Source organism: Sinocyclocheilus rhinocerous, unplaced genomic scaffold (genome assembly GCF_001515625.1).
Source record: "Sinocyclocheilus rhinocerous isolate Xijiao unplaced genomic scaffold, SAMN03320098_v1.1 scaffold772, whole genome shotgun sequence".
NCBI classification, from domain to species: Eukaryota; Metazoa; Chordata; class Actinopteri; order Cypriniformes; family Cyprinidae; genus Sinocyclocheilus; species Sinocyclocheilus rhinocerous.
Window position 1 is genome coordinate 223,789 of NW_015641026.1, and position 25,458 is coordinate 249,246.

The 25,458-nt window shown below is 38.5% G+C and overlaps 2 protein-coding genes and 1 non-coding gene across 8 annotated transcripts in view; all 3 read right to left on the reverse strand.

Moving 5' to 3' along the window:
* Positions 1 to 590: 590 nt before the first annotated feature.
* Positions 591 to 4,547, reverse strand: LOC107754065 (ankyrin repeat domain-containing protein 16-like). 6 transcript variants are annotated; one of them, XM_016570382.1, is made up of 9 exons: positions 4,428 to 4,547; positions 3,647 to 4,009; positions 2,086 to 2,176; positions 1,708 to 1,837; positions 1,590 to 1,632; positions 1,407 to 1,515; positions 1,163 to 1,324; positions 994 to 1,072; positions 591 to 883 (listed from the first exon to the last, which is right to left on the reverse strand). In XM_016570382.1, exons 2-9 carry the CDS (start codon positions 3,979 to 3,981, stop codon positions 741 to 743), a joined length of 1,092 nt encoding a protein of 363 aa, XP_016425868.1. In that variant the 5' UTR covers positions 3,982 to 4,009; positions 4,428 to 4,547; the 3' UTR covers positions 591 to 740. The 6 variants fall into 6 exon arrangements, with proteins under 6 accessions (XP_016425868.1, XP_016425869.1, XP_016425871.1 ...); XM_016570383.1 differs by having other exon boundaries at positions 3,647 to 4,012; XM_016570385.1 differs by lacking the exon at positions 4,428 to 4,547 and adding an exon at positions 4,243 to 4,290.
* trnay-gua (transfer RNA tyrosine (anticodon GUA)) lies at positions 3,475 to 3,562 on the reverse strand. Its single transcript is given in 2 exon segments — positions 3,475 to 3,510; positions 3,526 to 3,562. It is a non-coding gene; the product is annotated as a tRNA-Tyr (tRNA).
* A 2,694-nt stretch (positions 4,548 to 7,241) lies between the features above and the next one.
* LOC107754058 (protein piccolo-like) overlaps positions 7,242 to 25,458 on the reverse strand; it is a 47,774-nt gene continuing 29,557 nt past the window's right edge. The window contains exons 9-28 of the mRNA XM_016570373.1: positions 24,531 to 24,599; positions 23,385 to 23,470; positions 23,140 to 23,215; positions 21,690 to 21,815; positions 19,302 to 19,410; positions 18,296 to 18,357; positions 17,998 to 18,191; positions 17,843 to 17,893; positions 17,362 to 17,492; positions 16,592 to 16,618; positions 16,223 to 16,316; positions 14,927 to 14,998; positions 14,493 to 14,742; positions 13,796 to 13,984; positions 12,441 to 12,602; positions 9,908 to 10,007; positions 9,668 to 9,723; positions 8,693 to 8,827; positions 7,946 to 8,091; positions 7,242 to 7,861 (exon numbers count right to left, since the gene is read on the reverse strand). Coding sequence (XP_016425859.1) covers positions 7,718 to 7,861; positions 7,946 to 8,091; positions 8,693 to 8,827; positions 9,668 to 9,723; positions 9,908 to 10,007; positions 12,441 to 12,602; positions 13,796 to 13,984; positions 14,493 to 14,742; positions 14,927 to 14,998; positions 16,223 to 16,316; positions 16,592 to 16,618; positions 17,362 to 17,492; positions 17,843 to 17,893; positions 17,998 to 18,191; positions 18,296 to 18,357; positions 19,302 to 19,410; positions 21,690 to 21,815; positions 23,140 to 23,215; positions 23,385 to 23,470; positions 24,531 to 24,599 — 2,279 coding nt within the window. The 3' untranslated portion in view covers positions 7,242 to 7,717. The remainder of the gene's footprint in view (positions 7,862 to 7,945; positions 8,092 to 8,692; positions 8,828 to 9,667; positions 9,724 to 9,907; positions 10,008 to 12,440; positions 12,603 to 13,795; positions 13,985 to 14,492; positions 14,743 to 14,926; positions 14,999 to 16,222; positions 16,317 to 16,591; positions 16,619 to 17,361; positions 17,493 to 17,842; positions 17,894 to 17,997; positions 18,192 to 18,295; positions 18,358 to 19,301; positions 19,411 to 21,689; positions 21,816 to 23,139; positions 23,216 to 23,384; positions 23,471 to 24,530; positions 24,600 to 25,458) is intronic.

The following is a 25,458-nucleotide window of genomic DNA, read 5'->3' on the forward strand; positions in this document are numbered from 1 at the left end:
AATCAAAGTGAGCGAATACTCCGCCCCCTGACCGCCAAACAGAACAGAACCGCTCACCTGCATAAAGTGGCGGGGATTTTGATTCATGACTCGAATCTTTAAATACGTTCACAGTACTTAAAATATATTTTGTTACTTTCATTTCTATAAAGAATAACAGTAAAGCTAAGAAGTTAATACATATATGGCTCAATTTATATATTATATATCAATTTATATGGCTGTTATCATGTTCTGTAACGGTTTACCACTGATGAAAACAAACAAAAATGACTAAAGTGACTCTTTCTATAGGTTACATAGTTACGCCAGTAGGTGGCGAAAAGTTTAGCATCTTTGCGTTATGAAATAAATCATTCACCCAGTGTCTTTTGTTTGTTTGTTTGTGTTTAACGCCATTCAGTGTTGTTCCGATTAAACAAATCATCCAGTTCATTCAGACTCATTTAGTAAAGGGAACTTAAATGAGAACGATTCACTTAAAAGAGTCATTCAAAAACACCGATTTGTTTACAAGTTACCACAATGACCACAAATGTGTACAAACTATTACCAAAACAGCTGCGAAGCCAAGTTCATATTCAGAGTTTCATGTCGCGCTTTTCATATGAAAAGACACAAATTCATAGTTATACCACATGACTTTCATAAAAAGCATTTATTTTGTAACTTTGTGTCTCCACTTTTGCTTAATATTCATTCAAAGCAATGTTTTATTCATTTGACACAGATATTACATTTCAAGACTCAAACACTTCTTTAATGTGAGGTTTGGCATACTGTTTTGCTGTATTGCTAGTATTGTCTTCAGTATCTGTGAGTCCCAATTGTAGCAGCATCCTAACGGCGTCCACATGCTGCCCAATGCATGCCATATGTAGAGCTGCAAATCATAAAAAAATATTTTCACATCGTGTTCTAATAAAAAGATCCCAATTACGGCATCTCACTAAGGTGGCATTCAGTGAAATACACTGTAAAGTGTAATCCTACCTGATCTTCCTTTTGTGTCTCTTGCATGTAGATCAGCGCCCAGGGCAAGCAGTGTTTTTATTGTGCTTGTGTGACCTTCCTGAAAAATGAGCATTGAGATCAAAGCCAGATTAAAAGAGGAAGTGTGTTTATCTTAACTGTGCTTCATGTTTAATGCAATAGATACAACCTTTGCAGCGTAATGTAATGCAGTCAGCTCCAGTTTTGTGGCTCTTGAGTTTATATCGATACCAAGATTATGCACGAGAAAAGAAAGTGTTTCTTCCTGAGCAGTTACAGAGGCCTGGTGTAGGGGCTGCACACCGAGAATATCTACCGCTGAAGGAGATGCCTAAACCAGATAAACATGGACATGCTCATATATAGTATAAGAAAAACATTGTAAGTGAATTATAATGCAAATATGAGCTAACCTGGTGATTCTCAAGAAGCAGTTTAGCAATAGCTATGTGTCCATTCCTTATGGCATCCATAAATGGTGTGACTCCACAACTGTCCTTCCCATCAGGCTCATAGCTACAACTGAATTAACATGCAAACCGTGTGAGCAAAATAAGAAGGCATTGTGTTATACACGCATACTCAAAATATGTTACCTTTGAAGCAAAATCTTCACTGCATCCTCACAGCCGTGCATAGCTTGTGTGAGAAAAAGGAAGATAAATAAATGCAAATCTGGGACATTTTGGGGGAAAAAATAATTTGCTTCTATACCAGCAGTGTGGAGGGGCGTTCTGCCAGTCTTGCTCTTTGTCTTCCAGACCTCGGGTTTGGCCAGTAGGATGTGGTGTATGATGGCTGGATCTCCTTCTCTGCATGCAATGTGGAATGAGTTCCATCCATCCTTGTTCTGCAGCATTGGGTCAGCACCGTGATTCAGCAGCTCCAAAATGACATCGAGGTTTCGACGGGTACAGGCCATCATAAGAGGAGTCCTAAAGAGGATAGAAGTCATTTTTGTTAAAATGCCGCAAAGCTGCTCGAGAACAAATGGCAGTGTTGGTATTACTAACTAAAAATAAAACAATTAAAAATCATTTTCGTTAACTAAAGTAAAGCTGAAATAAAATGTAAAAAATGAATCCATCCATCCTTGTTCTGCAGCACTGGGTCAGCACCGTGATTCAGCAGCTCCAAAATGACATCGAGGTTTCGACGGGTACAGGCCATCATAAGAGGGGTCCTAAAGAGGATAGAAGTCATTTTTGTTAAAATGCCGCAAAGCTGCTCGAGAACAAATGGCAGTGTTGGTATTACTAACTAAAAATAAAACAATTAAAAATCATTTTCGTTAACTAAAGTAAAGCTGAAATAAAATGTAAAAAATGAATATAATTCATATTGCATTTCCGTGTTGTTTAATATCAGGTTAATAACGCACCAAGAATAATTTTGTGTTTTATTATTTTAGTGTGATATTTTTGATAGCTCGCTTGTAATCAGGCTTTCATATTTTGACAGTGCCAACTACACGGCTTGCGTTCTGTGTCTAGGTAATAAATGTTCTCTAATTGTTAATGAAATCTGTTTTTAATTATTATTAAAAATCATAAAATTGTTAGCATGCATAATTTCTGAAAGAAAATCAGAAATGCTGGCTTGGCAACTAAATGAAATAAGTTTGAAGAAGTACTAAAATACAAAAACTAAAGTTGAAATAAAAAAATTAATTAAAGCTAAATAGAAATATTTTAATTAAAATAATTAAAATCACAAAAGTACAACAAAATTACTAAAACTAAAATTAAAAATGAAAAATAAAAGCTAATTCAAAATATTAATAAATATTATAATAGTGTATATATATAAAATACTAAAATAACACTGAGAGCTACATGAAAATGATCAATGCCCAAACATGTTCTGTGTGGATTTATGTGCACACATTATAATTTTACAATTTATACTTTACAAATTTTCACTTGTTTAATTTGTACCAATAAAAACTTTTCATTTATATTTATACTTATTTATTTATATATATTAAATCTTTTAAGTTAAAAATGGTATATTCCTTATGCATCTTAAACTGTATCTTTCGTTTATATTTAATCCTTTTAAAATAATCTATTCACATTATTTGTGATTAATAACGGAGTATTGTATTTGCCGAATTCATGAAATACTGAACATTTTTCAAAATAAATGTGGGTTAGTAAAGATGTATTAAAAAGTGTTATTTATACTATTATGGTATTTATTAATATTTTGAATTAGATTTAATTGTAATATTTTGAGCTTTAATAATTTTGTAATTTTTATCTAGGTTTCATTTATTTTATTTTTTTCAGTTTTAGTAATGCTATTACTGAAACGTTTTTCAGCATTAATTTAATATTTATTTTTTATTCTATATTTATTTCAAATAACGACATTTTTTAAATATTTAATAATAATAACAACGCTGGTATTAAATGACGTATAAATATATATACAAACAACGGCAGACAAACAGTATTTTGCACTCAACTAAAAAAAATTTCCTTCGAGCCGGATTCGAACCAGCGACCTAAGGATGACAGTGTTGAACCTCTACAGTCCTCCGCTCTACCAACTGAGCTATCGAAGGCGTTGAGCAATAATCTGCCTCCTGATACCATATCCCACCCACTACATGCAAATTCTTTTATTCAAATCAATGATTATAACTTACCAGTCTGCTTTCTTCAAACTGTCTATTTTCGCTCCCCTGGCAATGAGGTACCGCACACACTCATAATGACTCATGGAAGAAGCCTCATGCAGAGCTCTCTTGTAGTCGTTGTTATACACCTCAATGTCCATGTTGAGCTCCTCTACTAAATAACGCAAAATGTCCATGTGTCCATGTCTGGCAGCATAGTGCAGTAAAGTATCTCCAGATTTCCCAAAATGAGTATAGATGACAGCCTGCTTGTTGACGTGCTCATTGAGTTGTTCTCTGACTGTGCACAGCTCTCCATGTTGAACTGCTTTGATTAAGGGCTTTAATGTGCTTTCTTCCTCCATTTAGCTCAGTGAAATCCTTCTAAGTAGACTACTTAAAGGAAAAGAAATACACACAACAGCGATGCATTACTAGTGAAATATCAACAGAAACCTCCAATGTTTTTACCGCATGGTCCGACGTAATGTGTCGACGACACCACCGTTTACTTCAAAATAAAAGTCCCACTATTAGTCACACTTTTTATCTTTGCAAAATATAATATTCTTATAAAACTATAAAACAAGAAAATGAAGCACAATGGCAAAGCAGTATGACATTACCTGTTCTTATGTTTCTTACTACCCACAAACTGCTGGTAGACAGACAGATAAATACAGAAGACAGATAGATAGATAGATAGGGTAGACAGATAGATAGGTAGATAGATAAGCCTTTTGTCTTTTGGGTAATTAGCTGTAAATTCGAGGCACAGGTAGTTTTTAGTCTTTTGTTCATCACCACTCACCTCCACACCAAGACAAACACAACTGAAAGGGAGGGAGGGCTTCACTTCTGCGGCTCTCTGCCTGATGCGCATGTGCCGATCAACGTGCGCTACACTGCTGTGTGCTGCGCCTGCGCGGAGGGGCGTCGGAACTCGACAGCATAGACATAATATGCTCGACAGTCTCAACATTTCCCGACCCGACATTTTGATTTTTTTATTAGTTTGACAGGGAAAGCTGTGCGCAAACAGAAACACACACACACACACACGCGCGCACATATAGCTATATACATATATTCATTTATAAAAAATTAAAAAAAGACACTCCCCAGAAAAAAAGGGCACTTTCTCTAGAGGAAGAAAAAGGGCATGTGCTCAAGCCCCCTTTTATGTCTTTGTCGGTGTGCACGTGCCTGGATAGATAGATAGATAGATAGATAGAATGGTGTAAAAGTGGCTTACAAATAAATTCACTTCAGGGAGAATTTTACATATATCATTTAATATTTAGACTTGGGGCATTAGCCTTTTATTACAGCACAATTTGCATAATTTATCAATACCGTTTGTGTACAACCACAAAAACCATGACAGCTGGATTTTTTTTCATCAGTTTACATTAAGTGGAAAACCAGACGGATTATACAAGCATATCTTTGTACAGTCAGCATACATATTTAGATCTGATTAATTTTTCATAATCTTTTTCTCTTTTTGTAAATAGAATCTGGACACAAAAATAGTATGAACAAACCACCAACAAAACATGCAACATCCAAAGTGAAAACACCATACGTTTCCTGATTCTACTTGGGAGTCAGTAAGGTCAACATCTGCTCTTTATTATACAGGGTTAAATCGGTGTCTGTTGTGCAGGTCAAGTCCAGTCCATCAGAGGCAAGCATGAGGAAAGCTTTTACCCTAGTGCATGTACAACATGTAACACACAGATCAAAACACAGTCGCTCTGCTTCTTTCCCTCACACATGCTCTTCGCTGAACCAGAAAACTAATACAAGATCCTATTTGTACAAAAAGAAAATTATTATTTTTATTTACACGTCTTGTTTTTATTTATTAATTTTTTTATTATCATTTTTGCAGAGGTGAAAGAGTTAGTGTGGCGAAGTGAAATTGGAGCATGCGTGGATTATTCAAAGGAGGCTGCGTTGGTTACGATGAATTAATGTGACGAATTGTTATATGATGCTTTTTTCCCTCATCTAATTTGTAAACATAAAAAATTATAACACATTCTGGGAGATCAGAATATATAGTGAAAGCTGAGCATTGTATATAAAGCGGAGTGCAGTGAGATATTTGTTTCCAAACACTGTGAACGATGAACATAAGATGATCCGTCTGCTATGATCCTGTAAACACATTTTGTTATGTAAATTTGAATTCTCAAAACTAGCAGTTAAATAGTCGAGTAGGTTAATCAACCCTACGTTTTTGCAAACTCATTGTTACATGACCTCAAAATAGCAATTTAAAATTAATTAAACAAGCATCAAGCAAAAGGCACAACCAAATATATATATATATAAAAGCAAACATATATATACCATGTGGAAAAAAACATACAAAAATAAAAAAGTCCTCATTCGTAATGCTTTATCTGTCCTCCGACCACTAAACAATAAGTACATCAGATGTATTTTCGGTTGCATAGAATAACATGCACAGAACCTGCGGATTTTGGTAGTTTGGCACAGGTTAAAGGTTGACTTAACCCTTACGCTGGATGTTTGAATGAATATCAGTAAGTGCTTGAGCTGTAAAATGGCTGGGCTAAGTGTTGTAAAGTTTGAATCCACACATCCCAAGTTTAAAGGCATAAAAACCAACATAAGAAACAACATATAGCCTACATAACACTAATGGCATTTGATTTAGTTGTCTGCATTGCGAAGTGGCCACACTTTTCTGAAAGAATGAGATGGTGCACTCAACGTCTAAACGTCTCCTTTTAGACAAATAAACTGAAAAGAAAATAACAGTTAGCCAAAATGATCTGTTAAATAAAAAATGCACACATTTTGATGTCATCACCCTGATCCTCACTGTTATCGCCTTTAAGCTGAACCTGCTTAGATCAAAGATCAGCCAATAACTTTTAAGCAAGGCTTTTTCATCGAAACCTGAGAGTTTAGGAGTTTGATTTTTAATAAAACATAATATCAACATTGTATCAGCAATATGATGCGGACAGACACTACACTGACCCATTCAAACTCTAATCCTTGAGTATTTAAGAGAGGCAGATGCGTATGAGTTTGTGTGGGGGATTGACAGTGTTTGACTTTTTTAAACGGCAGGATGTTTTTTGACGAAAAAGCTACCAACCTACATTCGTAAAATGCTAGACACAAAGTGCAAATCATATAACAGTGCTGGATATGACATTTTCAACTGATGCTGCTGCATATCGGGGATATGTCGTCTGTCACATTCATCAAATGAGATAGCAAATCATAACAATCAGCGAACACTTTCTATTCAATTCCCCATTCATTTCTGTGAGTCATATTAGACCGGCAGTTTTCTTAAAGGTTTAAATTCTTTGTAATTATCTGCTTCTTGATTCCTGGAGCTCTGAAACTGTATCTCGGACTTTGATGAATTTAGTATCACACAGCGAAAGATGAAAGTGTTATAATAACCGTACTGACACAAGGAGTCATCACAACACCCAATAAATCATATTTCATTCTGTCTATAATATACCATAAAATACTCTTCTAATCCATTGATAATATGATTTAAATATCGTTCTTTCAACACATAATAACATCTGAAAGGGAATGTAAAATAACAATAAATATCTAAAACTGAATTTGTCTATATCATACAAAAATAATGTATACGATATCCGTCTCTATCTGTAAATAATCACAAACGGGATAAATAAACTTTCACTCTATTATCTAACTGTCTGTTGTGGCCCAATGTACACATATTATTATACATACATCGGTATAAATATGTGTCGATAAGTGTGAGTGATTGTGAAAGTGCATGTACACATATACGTATGAACATTGTGGGACTCTCCGGCTCAATTTTTTGAGCTTTTCCCAACGTAAAGATCTGCATCTTGTCAATAAGGGTCAGACCCTTTCTGTAAACACCATTATACACCTGTTTCTCCATGGCTTGGGTTAACACAATCACACGTGCCAGTGCAATCGGGAAGCTCCCTGTGTCGGCCCTCCAAATTCAGCTCAGTTTAGTCCCAAAGAGTGCGGCAGAGATGTGCGACTCCGCTGCCTGTTCTGTCCTCGCGCCTCATCCGACCGCCGTCTTTAGGAGTGGATCTGAGCTGTGCTGGCCAGCAGCTTGTGCCAGCTCACCACCCGTTTCCGCAGGTCTACCTTATCCAGCCACACGTAGGCTTCGCCGATTAGGGTCTTCTTTAAGAACTTGCCTCCGTTTGAAACAAGAAAGAGCTGCAAGGATTGGAATAAATATGAATCACGTGACTTCAAGTTGGGTCACATTTTAACACCCTAGTGCGTTGATTTCTGGTGTACCTGAATGGAATGACCTGTGGGGTTCATGCAGAAGCGGAAAGTTTCGTTAAAAGACGGTTCGCGATCATGACGACACACTCTGGTTTTCTTCTTGATGATTCTTTTCTGAGTGGCCACATTCACCACATAGAGCTTCACATACAGGTCTGTAAAACAACACCAAAAGCAAGTATTAAGCGTTCCTCTCTCAAGTCCTGTTTAAACAGCATTTATGTAAGAACATTTGGGAAGCTTACATCAATAAGACAATGTGTATATCAACCATATATGTGACTCTGGACCACAAAACCAGTTGTAAGTCACACGCGTATATTTGTAGCAATAGCCAGCAATACATTGTATGGGTCAAAATTATCGATTTTTCTTTTATGCCAAAAATCATTAAGATATTAAGTAAATATCATGTTTAGTGAAAAGATTTAGTAAATTTCCTACTGTAAATATATCAAAACATAATTTTTGATTAGTAATATGCAATGCTAAGGACTTAATTTGGACAACTTTAAAGGCGATTTTCTCAATATTTAGATTTTTTTGCACCCTCAGATTCCAGACTTTCAAATAGTTGTATCTCGGCTAAATGTTGTCCTATCCTAACAAACCAGACATCAATGGAAAGCTTATTTATTCAGTTTTCAGATGTTTCAATTGTTAAAAAATGGACCCTTATGACTGGGTTTGTGGTTCAGGGTCACATATAAATTAGACGCAAATTATAATTAGCATGAGTGAGTCATGTCTTGTTACCTGGGAGGTGGTCTGGAGACTTGAATTTGTATGTTATGTTTCTGCACTGTAGGATCTCAAGCACCAGGTGTTCCCCCTCGGTCTTCATCTCCTTCTTCAGGGCGATCTTTATCTCCCCCATCACCTGAGTCTTACCTAAACGGGCAGACACAGACACAGACACGTCAATATCGCAATTCTTCTTCCTATCTGTTATCTCTGTATCTCTTCCTCCCACATTCTGTGAATCTCTGAGCATGAGGAGCATAGAGACAGTGATAAATAACACGGCACAGGAAATAGATGAATCCAGGAGGAACTATTATTCCACTCTTATTCAAGTCATAGATAAAAGTGTGATAATATATTCTATCGTTCAAAAGTTTGCAGGCAGTACGATTTTGTTTTTAGAAGCACTTGGGAGTTTTATTCAGCAAGGATGCATTAAATTGACCAAAACTGATTTCTATTAATCAAATAATCCTGAAAAGCATCACGGTTTTTGACACAAATATTAAGCAGCACAACTGTTTTCAATTTGAGCACCAAATCAGCACATTAGAATGATTTCTGAAGGATTATATGACACTTAAGATTGGAGTAATGATGCTTAAAATTCAGATTTGCCATCACGGCAATAAATTACATTTTAAAGTATATAAAATAGAAAACAGTTATTTTAAATTGAAATAATATTTCACAATATTTCTGTTTTTATTGTATTTTTGATCAAATAAATGCAGAATAGGAGAGCATAAGAGGCTTCTTTGAAAAAATATTAAGAAATTTTTACCAACTACAAACTTTTGAACTGTACTGTAGATAAAAGTATGATCTAATAAAATTATACAAATGATACAAAATCATAATATATACAAAATACTGTATATTGAATTCAACTTCTTTGGTGCCACATTGTACACCCCAATACCATGCTATTGACACAAACATGCACAAATAATCACAAAACCACACAACATCCCATGCAAACATTACCCTCTGTATCTCCATGAGCGGATTTCACAGCTTCTGTGCCGTTTGGAATCTTTCCACTGAATAATAAACAACATCAGGTCAGAGAACGCGTGGAGTGCCAAGAAAATGGAGGGATTTGAATAAATAATAAACAAAAAAGCAGTCTAGATGCTACCAAATAAAACCATGAAATTGTAAATTATTTCAAACAAAATATGACAGATTAGCAAATATCATGGGAGTCATATGGAAAGCACTCACAATCTGGGAACCTGGAAGATAGCACTATCCACCGCATTGGTCCCACCCTCTTCATCCAATAGGCTAAAGGCACTGCCACTCAGACCGCTGTCCAATGAGGCTGCAGTAACAGGAGCATCACCGGATATATGGCTGTGGGATGCTGTTTTTGAAGTGGACTGTGAGTTGCATGAGTTACATAGACTACTACTAGTTTGCAACTGGTAACTATTAATTTTAGGGGTAGATATCCACATATCCACTCCCAACACACGCATACATACACGCAAATAGATACTGCTGGCAACATTTAAAGAAAGCATGACAGCACTCCATAAATGAAAGGAAATATCACAGACAGAGATATGCTAAGCAGACATCAGATGACAGAAGCAAAAGCACAGACACAACAAATTAAACTGTTCATTAGTAAACTGTGTGTTTGAGTTTTGTACATTAAGTTATTCCATTATGCTAATTCTGTTAGCATTACACTAAGTTTATTTTAATTGTGGTTACTTATGATTAATAATATTTTCATTGATTTTTTAAATGTTGATGCAGTGTTTGACTGAGAGTGATGGTGATGGTGTGACGTGGGATGCATGATTTCGGCACGTAATTCATGCACACAGTCTTTTCCACACAGATTCAGCAACGGTAACGCTAACACCAGGCATCTAATGACTCTCTCAGGATGGTCAGGGGGTCATTGCTCCCTCCTAGAGTTTGTTGCAGTTGAGCGCTACTGTTTTGCCCCTGGTTTTAGGGAAGCATGTTGCTGGACTGTTGAATAAGACTGAGACTCGCTGCATGAATTTCCTGTGAAGTGGAAGAGGGAGGATTCCAATCGAAAGTGAGCATCACTAGGTCCTAAAAAACTGAGGACTTCGAAGGTCGCAAGGCATGTATTTGCAGGACAAGCATCACTGCAAATCTATTGTGAATCAGCAAAATTAAGGCCTGGTCATACCAACACAAATTTTCGACAGGAAAAATCAGCCTACATGTGGTTTGTATGCTCAGACCAATCTCAAAATGCAATTTCACTCTCTGTCAGTAGGTGGCGCTTACAGAAAAGCTTTTATGTTAAAGGGATAGTTCACCCAAAAATGAAAATTCTGTCATTAATTACTCACCCTAATGTCGTTCCAAACCTGTCCTTCGTTCATCTTCTGAACACAAAGGAAGATATTTTTGATGAAATCCGAGAGCTTTCTGACCCTGCATAGACAGCAACGCAACTACCCCGTTCAAGTCCCAGAAAGGTAGTAAGGGTAATGTTAAAATAGTCCATGTGACATCAGTGGTTCAACCATAATTTTATGAAGCTACGAGAATACTTTTTGTGCACAAAGAAAACAAAAATAACTTTATTCAACAATTTCTTATCTTCCGTGTCAGTCGACGCGCATTCATGAGAGTACCACGATGCATGTGTGTGATGCTGCAGACGCAGGAGCCGGCGTTCTGACGTAGAACCCAGATGCGCTGTGCTTAGTTTCATTTTTGGTTGAACTATCTCTTTATTTTCTTATGTTTGTCGAAATATTTGATTACAATGACTGATTTTAATTGCCTTTATGTGTTCATTGTTCAAAATGTTTCAATAAAAACACACAAAGGCAGTGCTGCGCAATTTTACATTTTTGACACTCGCTTGTCCTGGATAATAAACAAAATCAAACAGCATTTTTAAAACAGACATTACAATTTTTTTTATTTGGTATGATGTTCATTAAACAACAGCAAATACAATAATACAGAGAAAGATTCTTCCTCTGCTTTTCACTGTCACTCAACAAAATAGTCTTTTTGTGAGCGCCACCAAGTTGTTGTTTTATGTAACGGCAAAAGCGTGTGTCTCCAGAGTCCAGACACATGACCAAAAGTGCAATTCTTATTGGTTAGCCAGTTTTCGTCACAGTGCAATGGAAAAGAGATTAGAACACTTATCCATTAAAAAAATTAATTCAAATTGACGCCATGCAAATATTTGTGTTGGTCCGAACAGACGTAATAACTGCCGTTCAATCAAATTAAATTAAATTATTATTTTCGCACCAAACATTCTTTTGGTGTGAACAGGCCTTTTACATAACAAAATTCCTGCGAATGAATGCTAATACTAATGATAAAATCTTGTTTCTTTGTTTCTTTAATTCAAACTTATTTCAATTTGTGTGCTGTTAAACTTCTACTTATGTAAATATGTAAAAGAATATTTAGTCCCGGGAGGAACAAATCACTTCAGGTTTCAAAACGAATTGTGAAGATGCGGCACCCAGGATCAAGTGATCATAACTGCAGACTTACTTCCTTGACTGTCTTCTGTAACGGTTTTGTGTAAAGGAATCCAGTTGCTCACTTTCGTTTGGAAAGACCCTTCAGATAGCATCCCCTTCCCACAGTGCCCTTCGTGAGCACAAAACACCCTTAGCAAAACAGCTAGTCCTCAGCTAGTTCCTCTAGTTAGATGTGCGTTAGTAACTCAACATCCTTTCGCTCTCTCTCTTGCTGTCATCGGCAATCATACGAGACGTTCAACTCTCACCTCCGTCCGGCTGTGGCCTCTCTTCAGACATGGCTTTCCTGAGGGTCAGGTGACGGCCGTCAGGGATCTCATTGGCCGGCGACTCAGATGGGGCTCTCTGAATGGTGAGCACACCAACTACGCTGTGCCTGTGGTGCCTCGGGTCGAGGCGGCCAATTTGGGCTGGGGCCATATATCAGCCGTGGGGTGGGAGGCGAGAAGGAGGGGATGTTTGGAAAGGGGAGAAGTGGGGCGAGATGGAGACTCAGAGTATGAACTTGTCACAACATGGACACCACCAGCTTTTACTGTAGGTCATAGTCACATGCAGCCACAGTACGCTTACAGCGTCGACTGAGGTGCAGTGTAGGCCAGCGAGAGCCGCAGAGAGAGTGGAGGCAGGGTGGGATGGTGATTTAAGGAACGGGCGGCCACATGCATGGCCATCTTGGTGGAGTGGGGAAGCTGCTGAAAAGCCGGCCGTCTGGGACAGAAAACAACTCAATGGGGCAAATAAAAGAAAAGTTCAAAGAAAGGTCGTCAGGGCTGTTGTGAAGGGCTCAAGTGGGCAAAATGTGACGCTATGTGTTGTGTGCTGATCAGGTATGGTTGGTTGCTCTCTAACTTTAATAAAATGGTAACTTGAGCAGGTTTTACCTAAAATAACCTCAGTGACAAGGTTTCAACATGTCCCTGTGGGGTAAAAGGACATGTCTGCCGACTAGGTGCCTGACAAGTGCAGTCAAATCTCCTCACAGTGATTGACAGGTCTTAGTAATCTTAGTTAGTATCCTGTGGAAGGCAGCAAAGTGCCTGACTAGGTCGGAAATTGTATTTATTTTTGAAGATTTTTTAGGCTTTTATACATATGCTTATTGTGTGGTCCCTGGGAATCAAACCCATGACCTTGGCTAACGCCATGCTAGCTGCGCTACAGGAACAGGAAGGTTGAAGGATAGTTTCATCTCATATAATTACCAATAGATCAATTCAAAGTTTAGCCCTATTACTTCAAAATATGATATACTGATATAATTTTTAAAATAAATTATTTATTGGCCAGTTTAGCTTTATTGTGTTCTTAAATTGTTATAATTATTAAAAGTGTTAAAAAATGTTGGGGAAAAAATAATACTGTTCTTGTGTGTTTGCAAACGTGACGTGTTCCCAACACACCGGTGAGAACACGCAGGCGAATTGGAAGTGAAGTGACAGACTGTGACCACAGGGGGACCAGAGGAAGTAAAACGAGAGAAACCAGAAAACAACAACAGGGAAGGGAAAAAAAAACAAAAGAGGGCCGTGAAAAAGAACAGGAGGAGGAACAGATGAGTGGAAGGCAGCCATGCTGTGGAGGTTTTATTTGCGTCGTTTACTTGGTTGGAGACGGGGCTGCTGGCCGGCAGCTTCGGCCGGTGCCGCGGCATCGTCAAGGTGTGCCCGGGCCGTGCCACTTTTGCCATGAGCACGGGGGCCTCCGTGGGGGCGAGCTTGGCCCTCGGAGAGGGACGGCTTCGACGTGCCGGGGCTACTGTGAGATTTCTCAATAGTAGGGACCTGTGTGTCTAAAACAACCAGAACCAAATTACCACAAGGGCGTTTCATTCCCTACTTTTGCCTATTTATTCATTTTAATCCTTCAAAAAGTCATTCTTATTTATATTCTACAATTATTATGTTGTTAGATTATTTGAAATTATCGAGTCTCTCCATCGGACACAACTGATGTGATACTTAAGGTCCAACTATTGTGCCCTAGTTAGCATCTAAGCAGGCTGCTTCCTGTCAGAGCGGCCCTGACACACTCTGTGTGAGGTGGCTGGAGTGAAGCGCTGGAGAGCTCAGCGCCGTTGTGAACTGAACACACATATATGGAGAGCGAGAAGCCAAAGCTAGGAAGCTCAAGAAATACAGGATGGAGAGATCCAGTGAAAGCAAGAACAATACAGAGGGAGGAAGAAAAGACAGAATGCATAGAAATGACAGCAATAGAATGATGGAAAAGAGGAAGACATCACGACTGGAAATGTGAAAGGTGAAGTGGCAGAAGTGCCATGCGACTTGCGGTCCTACCCTTGGCAGGGTCAGGGAAGATTCCGTGACTACGGCTCTTGATGACCGAGGATTTGGGCGAGTCCTCTTTGCTGTGGCTGGAGGTCTTTGGGGAATGCTGGCTCCCGTGTCCTCCAGGGGGTTTGGGCGAGTGCTGGTGGCCCTGTCCCGAGTGAGAACGCCGGTGATGTTCGCCCTCGCTCTGCTCCTTCAGAGGCAGCCAGCGTGGGACATTGTCCAGTTGGGCCGTGTTGGACAGGTCGATTAGTACCTACAAAGCCCCATACATGCACAATTTCATTATTATTCAGTGATAGTAGTAGTGTACGTGTGTTATATATATATATATATATATATATATATATATATACACACACACACTTGTGTATCATTTAGCACACATTGGACTTGGTGTTTAATCTTTTAAAGTGTGTTTACAGCTTGTAGCTTCTCACCTCTCCCAAGAAGTCATTGGCAGAGCTCTTGTCGTAGTCCCACACGCTGACCTCTAGTGTCTTCTTTCTTAGCTAAACACACACCACACAAACACAGAGTATTCAATGCCAAGATGATTTACTTTGTGACTATTACCATACATTATTTTAATGTTGTCATTCTAAGTAACTTCAACTGAACTATTCCATGGTTAATCTCTAAATGAGGGGTAAGAAACATCTTATAGACAGTTTTTTTTATTACTCAGTATTTTTCTTGTTTTCCAGTCAGACATATTTAAACATCCTTAAACAATATACATTTACCTGAGAAGCTATATTTCAAAACACACACTTCCATTCAAAACCAAAGAGTGAGGTCAGTATGATTTTTTAGGATAAATTAATGCTTTTATTCAAAAGTGACAGTAAAGACATTCATAATGTTGCAAAACATTCTATTTCAAATAAATGCTGTACTTTTAAACTTTCTATTTATCAAAGCAGTCATTTTTCATGATTTCCAAAAAAGTATTGAGCAGCACAATTGTTTTCAACCTTTATAATAAGAAATGTTTCCTTAGCACCAAATCAACATATTAGAATGATTTCTGAGGGATCATGTCACATTGAAGACTGGAGTCATGTCTGCTGAAAATTCAGCTTTGCCATCACAGGAATAAGTTACATTTTAAAATATGTGAATATAGAAAACTGTTATGTGAAATTGTAATAATATTTCACATAATTATTGTTTCAACTGTATTTTTAATCAGCCTTTGTGAGCTTTCTGAGACATTCTGAACCTCTTCTGAAGTAAATTTATTTTGTTTTTAGAACATTTAGATACTTTTACTGGAAAGCAAGACAAAAATACTGATTTCTGTTAATCCAGCAAACATCTCCAACACGATATGCAGCACTGGACCATTAAATCCAGATGGTTTTCAATACAAGCCTCACCTACCTGCATTCTGTCTTTCTCTCTCAATTAAGAGCCGTTCGCCTCGCTTCAATAGTCCAGTAAAAACATATCAATCACATCTGTCAGCAGCAGCCTCAGTGAGCTCAACAGACTCAGGAAGCTCTTTGGTCTTAATTAGACTAAAGCACTTCTGGGAGACAACAGACTTTTCCCTGTTTGCACCAAAAGCCTGAGATCCTCTCTGAAGAGCTTTCAGATAATTGAAATCTCAAAACTCGAGACGTTCAAACTAAAAAAAGCATATTCCATCGAAGTGAAATCAGATTTTTCTTTTGGTTTTCTAGACACCTGCAACCTAGACATGTGCAAATGATTGCGAGCTTGTAGTTCACCTGTTCCAGATGGATATTTTTGTAGATGACCGTCTGGTTCCACTCTGGGTTCAAGCTCTTCTGAACATGTTTGGACCTTCTTTTGTTTTCAGCACTGCAATCAGATAACATACCACAAGAGGTCACCATGAGTTGCAGGTATTAATTCAGTTGGGCACAAACTTAACCATGAAACCCCTCACAGTGGTGGCAAATGGTTTGCACAATGGAGGACTTCTAGTATAGGCCCACTTGTGTTGCTGCAGTGACCATATACTACATTGAGAAATGATGATATAAAGAGCAAAACACTACATCATTAAGCCATTCATGTCCAAGCATGGCCAAGTCTTGTATAATGTGCTGGTACTGTAGGAAAGAATCACATACCTGGCATTCTGCACAACCATGACCTGACTGTGAAGATCCAGCATGCAGCAAAAACAGACAACAATCAGTGATGAGTGGGAAACTGCAAAGGGAGGGGTGTGTGTGTGTGTGTTTGTGTGTGTGTTTGCAGTAGCCCATGCATTCATGCCCATATGGAGCAGAGAAATGGAGAGCTCCTGTTTCTGTAGGTTCAATCCAAGTACTGCATGATCAGATGAGAGCCATAAATGATCCAACACACATACACAAACATACACACCAACTTACAAACATCAATCAGCGCTATCATTTTTCACACAAACTGAACTGGCATTGATTTTCCTCTTTTGCTGACTCACTTACTGCACATATAAATGCATGGACAAACACACACACACACACACAATCATATACAGCTAAAAACTAGGTCTTACACAATATGCATAATCCTCTCCAGGTCTTTGCCACAGACCTGGTGCTAATTACAGCTGGATAAGTGATTTTCTGTTTCGTTAACTCATGGAAAGTGGCAGCTAGGATTGAATAACAGGTCTGGGAGTCTTAATTTCCAGTGCCAAGGGTGAAACAGGTGGATTTATCTTTTTTAAGTCAAGAAACCAGATATTAAAATCTTTTTTTCACACTCTCTGGATAGCTATTTTGGCAGGGCGCTTAAAAAGGAAGAGGCTGGACATGTAAAGTGACCAACCACAGTTAGTTGTTCACACTAAGGCTGAAACCTTGAGACACAATTCAGTTCCAGTCAGTTGACTTTTACTCAAGGTACTTACCCTCTACCCGGCAGCAAGTAAACTTTAACGAACGGATCCGAGTAGCCGTTATTGTCCCGGGGTGCCAGATTTCGTGCTTGAAGAACATGGACAATGAGATTTCCCAGCTGTTTGTCGTAATTTATTTGAAGCTGCAAAATCGAAGAAAGAAAGAAATGGCTTTTCTACTTTTTATACTACTAAAAAGATGAATGAATATGGCATACATTCTGTTGATTAATAAGCAGGGTTCTGACCAATGAATTCACTTTATACAATAGAGAATGCACCCATAATGAGCATTTTCCACCTGAAGAAATATTTTAGAGCTGAGCATAACTAGAAGAGTTTTTCACGAGTTCACACTTACATATAATAAACAGAGTAAAGGTTATGTGTATTTGGCGTGCTGTCCGAGGGGAGGGCTCCGAGCTCGGAATTTGACCCGAACCCAGAGTACCCTCACCCCTTGTAAGCCTTGTTAATGAGAGCCAAAACCTACCTGGATCTCTCCTGACACTGAATGGGACTGAGTTTTTGCAGCCTCAGAGGTCTAAGAAACAAAACAGCAGCAGTAAGAAAAGACAGAAGTTATGCATTTGAATCTCTACACACAAAAAGGCATCAAATAATTGTATGCGCATGGCATATGCGTACCTTGCTGTGACGCTTCTTGCTGACAGAGGGCGAACCAGGCTGGCCAGGGCTGGGAACTGCACTGGAGCCAGCTGACGCTGAGGCTTTATCCAGTGTTGACGCAGAGGAGGACGGCACCTGCTGCTGGGACACTTTCTGCAGCTCGGCAGCCAGCTGCTTAGGGTCCACACCTGGTGACCGCGGAGGTCTGTCTCCTGTATAATTATAAATGCAAGTCAGAAGTATGTGGTAAAGTGCCATTGAGGTTAATTAGGACATTATCATTTGATTGTCTTCTCCACTGACTGGAGGTTCTCACCTTTGGTCTGGTCTTGAAGGTCTAGGTGGGAGCTTTCAGAATCAGACAGCATATTTAGGTCACTGGAAATAAATGATGGTCAACACAAAAAGTTCATTTAAAGGGTTAGTTCACCCCAAAATTAAAATTCTGTCATTAATTACTCACCCTTGTGTCATTCCAAACCCGTTAGCCCTCTGTTCACTAAAAATTCTCCCCGAGTTATCATCTTCCGCCATTTTGGGGAGTACCACGACGCATGCGTGCGCTTTCTCCTGAACGTTGGTTACGTTCATTGGAAAGCTCACATATGCATCGTGGTACTCCACAAAATGACGCGGTGGAGAAGAATTGTTGAATAAAGTCTTTATTTTTGTTTTCTTTGTGCACAAAAAGTATTCTCGTAGCTTCGCAAAAAAGTTGAGCCACTGATGTCACATGGACAGTTTTACCAATGTCCTTACTACGTTTCTGGGTCTGGGAAGGCTCTCAGATTTCATATAAAATATCTTAATTTCTGTTCTGAAGATGAATGGAGGTCTTAGGGTGAGTCATTTTTGGGTGAACTATCCCTTTAAGCAAACATGAAATCAAAATGGACCCTATTTGCTCTTAAATGTATGTTCCTGGTTTTAATGTACGTTTTGTACAAAACGTACTTCTTTGGCTCTCAAATGACTTTCCTTTTTGGTTGAAGTCACAAATCCTTTTTACTTTTTCAGCCCCTTACCCTCTCTAACCCTTTTTTACATAAAAAAATGTTACGTCAATTTTTCATGATTTATTCCGGCCCTACATTTCTTCTTATTAAATATCATGTTTCATTAAGAAATACAAAATACAGAATAAAAATGGGTTAGGAACTGTTTCATTTTAACTTGACATTTAAATGTGCACTCATTTTTCCAAACAAGTCCTAATAATTTCTTTAGTTGTACAACTTTTTTAGTAGACAGATAGAAGGTCAAAGTAAAAATGACCTAAAGCACATTTAAATAATAAGTAGGTATACAAATCTGCCACTCACAGTCTGACATATATCTCCGCCTCTCCGACCTGGTGACCAACTAGACCCTGCACCTCCTCGTACGTCTTACCAGTCAGAGAAATGCTGTTCCATTCCAGAACTTGCATTCCTATGCAAACACACACACATAGAAAATCAGCCATTAGATACATTTTAGTCTTCACTATCTGGAAGATCAAACACGCTGTGAAAAGCACTGCAACACCACATGTGATGTCTTTCAATTAAACAAACCCAAACGTGCTGTAGAAACCCTGTGAGAAAGCAGAGGACACGTGCAGCAGAGTTCACTCCAAGTCACAGCAAACTAAAACCACTCTGTTGGTGCACTTACACAGATGAAAACGTGTCTTCAGGTAGGCCAGGTAGGCCCGCTTTGGACGTTTCGAAGCTCCCCTGTTACGGTGGATGCTTGGGGTCCCTGGAGGTGAATGTGTACTCGTGTCATGTACTGTATATGTACACACTCACATATTTTATAGTTTAATGTGAGACTGAACAGCCAGCTCACATTACTCCAATGCTTAACACCAGCTTGATAATATACATGAGTCACATGGCTGTTGTAACCATGCCGACAGCATGCATAATCACACTTAAAGCAAGTAGAAACATTTGACATTTTACCCTTAAGAAGCTTCAACTGCTGCTGGGACATTATGTGGGAGAGAGACAATATGACACGAGAAGAGACGAGACAAGAAGAGACTGAATAAGATGAGATGAGAAAAGAGTAGATATGAGAGAGAAGAGAAGGTCCAAGATCGAGAAGAGACAAGATGAGAAAAAGTTAAATGGGATGAGATGAGGCAAAGTGAAATGAGACAGTAGATACATAAAGAAACAAGATCAGAAGATAAGAGACAAGAAAAGATGAGAAAAGAGAAAGAGAAGAGAAAAGACAGGAGGAGGTGAGAGATGTTGATACTAAGCAAGATGATATGAGACAAAAGTAGATATGAGAAGAGAAAAGATCAAAAGAGAAGGGAATGAACAAGATGAGATGAGAAAAAGTGAGACAAGACAAGAAAAGGGTAAAGAAGGGACCAGATAAGATTCAATGAAACAAGAAGAAACAAGATCACAAGAGAAGAGTCGAGACAAGATGAGAAGAGACGAGACAAGATGAGAAAAGACAGGAAAATGAGAAGCAAGCTGACAAGAAGAGTAGGCATGAGAACAAGATGAGAAGAGTTGAGAGAGTAGACATGAGAAGAGATGTAAAGAGTAGGCAAAAGATGATGTGAAGAGAAAAGATGAGACTATATGAGATGAATTGAGATGATGAAAATAGAAGAGACAGTAAGTGATAAGATGAGGCGAGACAAAATAAACAAGATAAATGAGACAAGAATAAAGAAGAGAAGAGACAAGATGATACTAGAAGAGACAACATGAGATTCGAAGAGACGGGAGAGTATACATGAGAACAGAAAAGAACAGAACAGAACAGAAAACGAGGAGTAGAGGAGAGGACACAGCTAAGGAATCAGATGTCTAAATACAAAGTGATATTTGATAGAGAGTGTGAGTGGAGGAGGAGGAAGACAGATGTGAAGTGTCAGTCCCAGTCAAAGCTCAGAATCTTCTCTCACAAAGCCCAGCTGTTGTATATAGCCTCATAAATAAGCCTGCACACAGACAGATCCACTCCCTCCGGCTTCACTTTCCCCCTCGTCACCCATCCCGGCCCCTCGTAAATTATGACCGGGAGAAAGCAGCACAAAAGCCGGAGCCCAAGCAGACCTAATTTACAACACTTCATGCTCAACCTCAGCCCTGGAGAAAGAGAGAGCATTAACTTCTCCCTCACAACTGAGATCAATAGAGCTTGTAAAATTCAGCTCCATCAAAATGGCTGAAATAGTCCATCAAGACAGTCCAAAGCAGTCATGAAATCCAAATTTCACTCTGGGTTTTATTCCAAAAGTCTGTTAAGATTCTTCCAAGTCAACGAGAAACTCTAGCCGTCAGCCATCATTGGGCGAATCTGTCACAATGAGGTCAATTCTGATTTTGTAAAGTGCACATTTACATAACGGCATTGTAAAAAACACCGTGTCAAAGCAGTAAAACCTCAAACTCTTTTCAGCTGAACTCTCCAGAGACATTTCAGTCAAAGTTTTAACACTCAACTCTCATTTGATCTGCGCAACACCTACGCCGCCAATGTACACCGCAGAGGAAACACAGTCATGAACCTGAAACTTCAACTTCATTTTCTGCTGCTCTATCTTTATCTCTCACGTCAAGAGTGAGTCACTCCTGGAGCCTGGAGGTGAAGAATCGCGCGGATTAGCATCATTTGTTTTTCCTGTCTCCTACTTTGAAATATCACGTCACATTGTGGCCACCCCCAGAGTAACCACCCTTCACTGAGGTGCCTACCTTCCACAATCTTCCCCGTCTGTTCCGCAGCTCCTCCAGGTAATACTTTGGCAACATACGCACCAATGTCCCCATTGCTGCCCGGGACCTCTTTTCCTCCAACCACACGGATGCCCAGTCCGTTTCCTGTGAGAAAATAGTATTGCATACATATAAAGGTGGTCCAAAACCTGCACCAGATGGTAACAAGCCTAGAAGACTCTTTTTGATCTTTATTTTTTTTTTGGATCAGTGAATTTTCATTTGTTTTAATAAGATTTTGAGTCAAAAAGTACAATTACTCAAACTAGAAGTGGTTTTGCATATTGTTTTCCATATTTGAAAACCATTTTGTATTACACTTTTTTTGTGAACATTTTTGTGCAATGGAAAGGTTCCATGGATGTTAAACGATCTTCATGAAACCATTGATGCCAATACAGAACCTTGTGAACCCAATTAAACTAAAATGCCAATACCATCACATTTTACACAGCTGTTGGGTAAAAAAAAGTCTATAAAACCACAATTCAGACAACACCGATACATTCAGACAAGAATCAACTGAAGCTAGAGTTTAAGAGAAAGGTTTAATTGTGCTGCCAGACCTAAGGTATATTTCTATAAATGTCAGGAAGCAAGTTGCCAAATCTATATTAGGCTTTTTAGTGGGGCACAAGTGTGTTCAATAAACTGTATATTATCCCTGGGCAATAACGAGGAAATGCTCAAGCTTTTTTGTACACCTTGTCAAGATGTTTAGGTGTCTATACAGAAACTGTTCTATGACATTCTGTCATTCAGAATCATAGTACACAGGTCCTTCCATTACTGTAATTACGGTGCAACAAATCCACCAGTCACGGCACAGGACATTCACTATAGCCTTATTCATTGCCTTTTTAAGGCACTTGTTTGTTCATCAGTTTCTAATTACGAGGATAATCCAATTTGTGCATTACACACCATTTTGAGCTTTGATGACTGATGAAACTGGAGGGATACCAATCTGCCACATTGCTGCGTAATGTCTGCCCCATTCTAATGCTTTAAGGAACATTGACACAGGAGATCAAGGGGAATCAACCACACCTACAGTACGTGACATACCAAAGCATGAGGCGGGGATAGACCACTGATGTGCTTTTGCTCAGCGGTTTCGTGTCTGTTGACATTTGTGTGCAATGATGTGACAAAATGGAGTGCCACAAGAGGACGCTAAAGGGAAATGGGAGAAGAGCTAATGTGTTGTTTAGTAGTAGGCATAAAGTAAAACTGTGCCAATGCAATCTCAGCATGGTGAAACTAATGTTTGCATAGACATAAGCCTTGGGCATCTCTCCATGATGGCCTGGTAGGCAAACAGATCCTCTTTTATCAGGGACAGCTGTCCTAAACGTCTGTCTACATTGTTGGAGCATGTCAGGAAGCCAAACAGCACAGCATTGAGTATTTGACAAGTTGCACTTACCTGATACACTACGATCTTTGGGATCCCTCTGTAGTTTTATTCTGGCATGAGGAAACGGGTAGTGTGCTGACTTTCCCTAAAGATACATCAAATAAGCAGAATCAGACACTGTGACATGCAATAATATGTTTTGTCTGATGACCAGGTCTCTATAAATGTCTCAGTTTTTTAGGTTTCTTGCAGTGTATATTTATTGTTTCTCGCTAATCGGACTGAAATGGTAATGCAAAAACCATATGTATCACCTGTCTTCTATCCCCTTGTCCGTTCTCTGTGCGCCCATCTCGTGGTTTATCAAACCAGTCAGTTTCCTCCCGTCGCAGGTGGTACGCTTCAGAAAAACAGATTGAAATTAAAACGTTAAAGTCTTGCTTGCCGGTCTGTTAAAACAAAACCCCTAAAGGCTCTCTGGTAACATCGGGTACTAGAGACAGCTAAGGTACATATGCAGTCTCAAATTCAAACAATATAGAGCCATCTGGGACAGAAAAGAAAATGGTTATATAAAGTAGAGCAGTTATTTTTGCATGCAAACCTAAAACTAAAACAAACCCTGAGGATACAAGTCTTCAGATTGTATTTTTTTTTTCTATATTTAATTCTCCATTGGAATTCTTTAGAAGAAGATTTAGAGCAAGTCTGTTTACTACTGTACCTTCCCATAAAAATCTGAGGTTTTCATAAATAAGACAGGGGTTAATGACATAGGTAGGAAATATTTTGGCAAACTATCTTGTATTAGTGTTGGCATGGGTCTTTCAGCTACAATGTGGAAAGGGTGGGTGGGGGTGGGGGGTTATAGGTTTTTACATTCAAAGGCAATTTTAGATGTCAAGATTTTGTCATGGACATGTAAATAATTGACCTCAGGTCATCAACATTTAACAGAAGACAATTTTAGTGTTTACAGACCTGACATTTCGATGTAAAATGATATGACAAATGTAGATCCTATTACATGGTGAAACACTCACTAACAAGGAGCACTATTATTGTGTATAGCTTTATAAGTGTGACTAATTTGATCAGGAAGTCATTACTTTCAATAGATTTGATTTGAAAAATTATTACTAGTATTATATGAATTATTTTTTTGTAAACCAAATTTGTGAAATTGCAGCAGCTTAAACTGAGAAAATGAGCGTTATTTTTAGAGAGAAAGGAGTGTGAAATTCCAATTTAATCACAGATGCAAAAGCTGCATTCACTAACACAGCATTACATTAGTGTGCAAATTCGTCATACTTCCTGCAACATGTTGTTATGGAGATGAATTTGCGGTTGATTTGGTTGCCTAACAGCTCATGGGTGATTGGCAGGTGGGTGGTCATGGTAGCAGGGGTGTGGGAGAGACGGGAGACGTGCAGGAGCCTATGGTGGTTATACTCTACCGTTTGTGACATTCTCATGTGAGTTTCCTGGATCGTCTCCGCTCAAACCCACCAGGGATTCACTTAGTGCTGCAACCAAGGCAAATTCATTTACTTCCAGATGGCACATATGATGAACAACACATCATATGCTGTTAGATGTATGGGGTCAGTTACTTTACAGATAAATGAAAAAAAGAACGTTCAAATTGGTGAGTATTTTGGGTTTGAGCTTCACGTTCTGTGGTTGTGTGATTCTTTAACTCTACTGTATATTGTGTAACAATTACAATATTCTTGTTTTTATATTGTTCAGTGAAGTTTCATGCATTTCACAGATCATGAGGGGAAGAGACATGCAATCCAATGCAATTACCGTTTCATCAATCTTAAAACTATACTTTAAATGGTTTCATAAATCAAGACAAACATTAATACACAGCTGAGAAAAAGCATAGCCCTTTCTATTTGAAGGCATTTTTAGTTCCCAAGTGAAAAAGCAGATGAACATGCAAGAAATTGAAAGAGTTTATTCAAAAAAAGACAGGAAGAGACATGCACATCACTTGTACTATCTATTAAAGGAACATCAAACATGCAAACACAAACTGGCATGGTATTATTTACTCTGGTTCATGCTAGCAACATGCATGAAGAGTATTATCTATCACTGAGAGAGAGAAGTTTGTATGGATTATGACATTTTGTGTATACTGTATGCTATAACATTTTCTGAATTAAAGTTAACTGAAACATCTTTTAATAAATTTAAAAACAAATGCCTGACTTTTATACAGAACAAAATAACTAAATGAAGAGATAATCTGTGTAGTTATACTATGACTTTTTTTGCTAAAAGGCACTTAATAGATAACTACATAACCAAAATATAACTAAACAGATGATTAATCAAGAACGTGTAGCTCTAGTTTACAAGCAGTCTAACTAA

Coding starts and splice junctions, on each gene's coding strand:
- LOC107754065 (XM_016570382.1), bottom strand. CDS start 3,981: ATGGAGGAAGAAAGCACATTAAAGCCCTTAATCAAAGCAGTTCAACAT. Junction 2,177..3,646: donor AGTTTGAAGAAAGCAGACTG/GTAAGTTATAAT, acceptor TATCCTCTTTAG/GACCCCTCTTATGATGGCCT. Junction 1,073..1,162: donor CATTACATTACGCTGCAAAG/GTTGTATCTATT, acceptor CTCATTTTTCAG/GAAGGTCACACAAGCACAAT.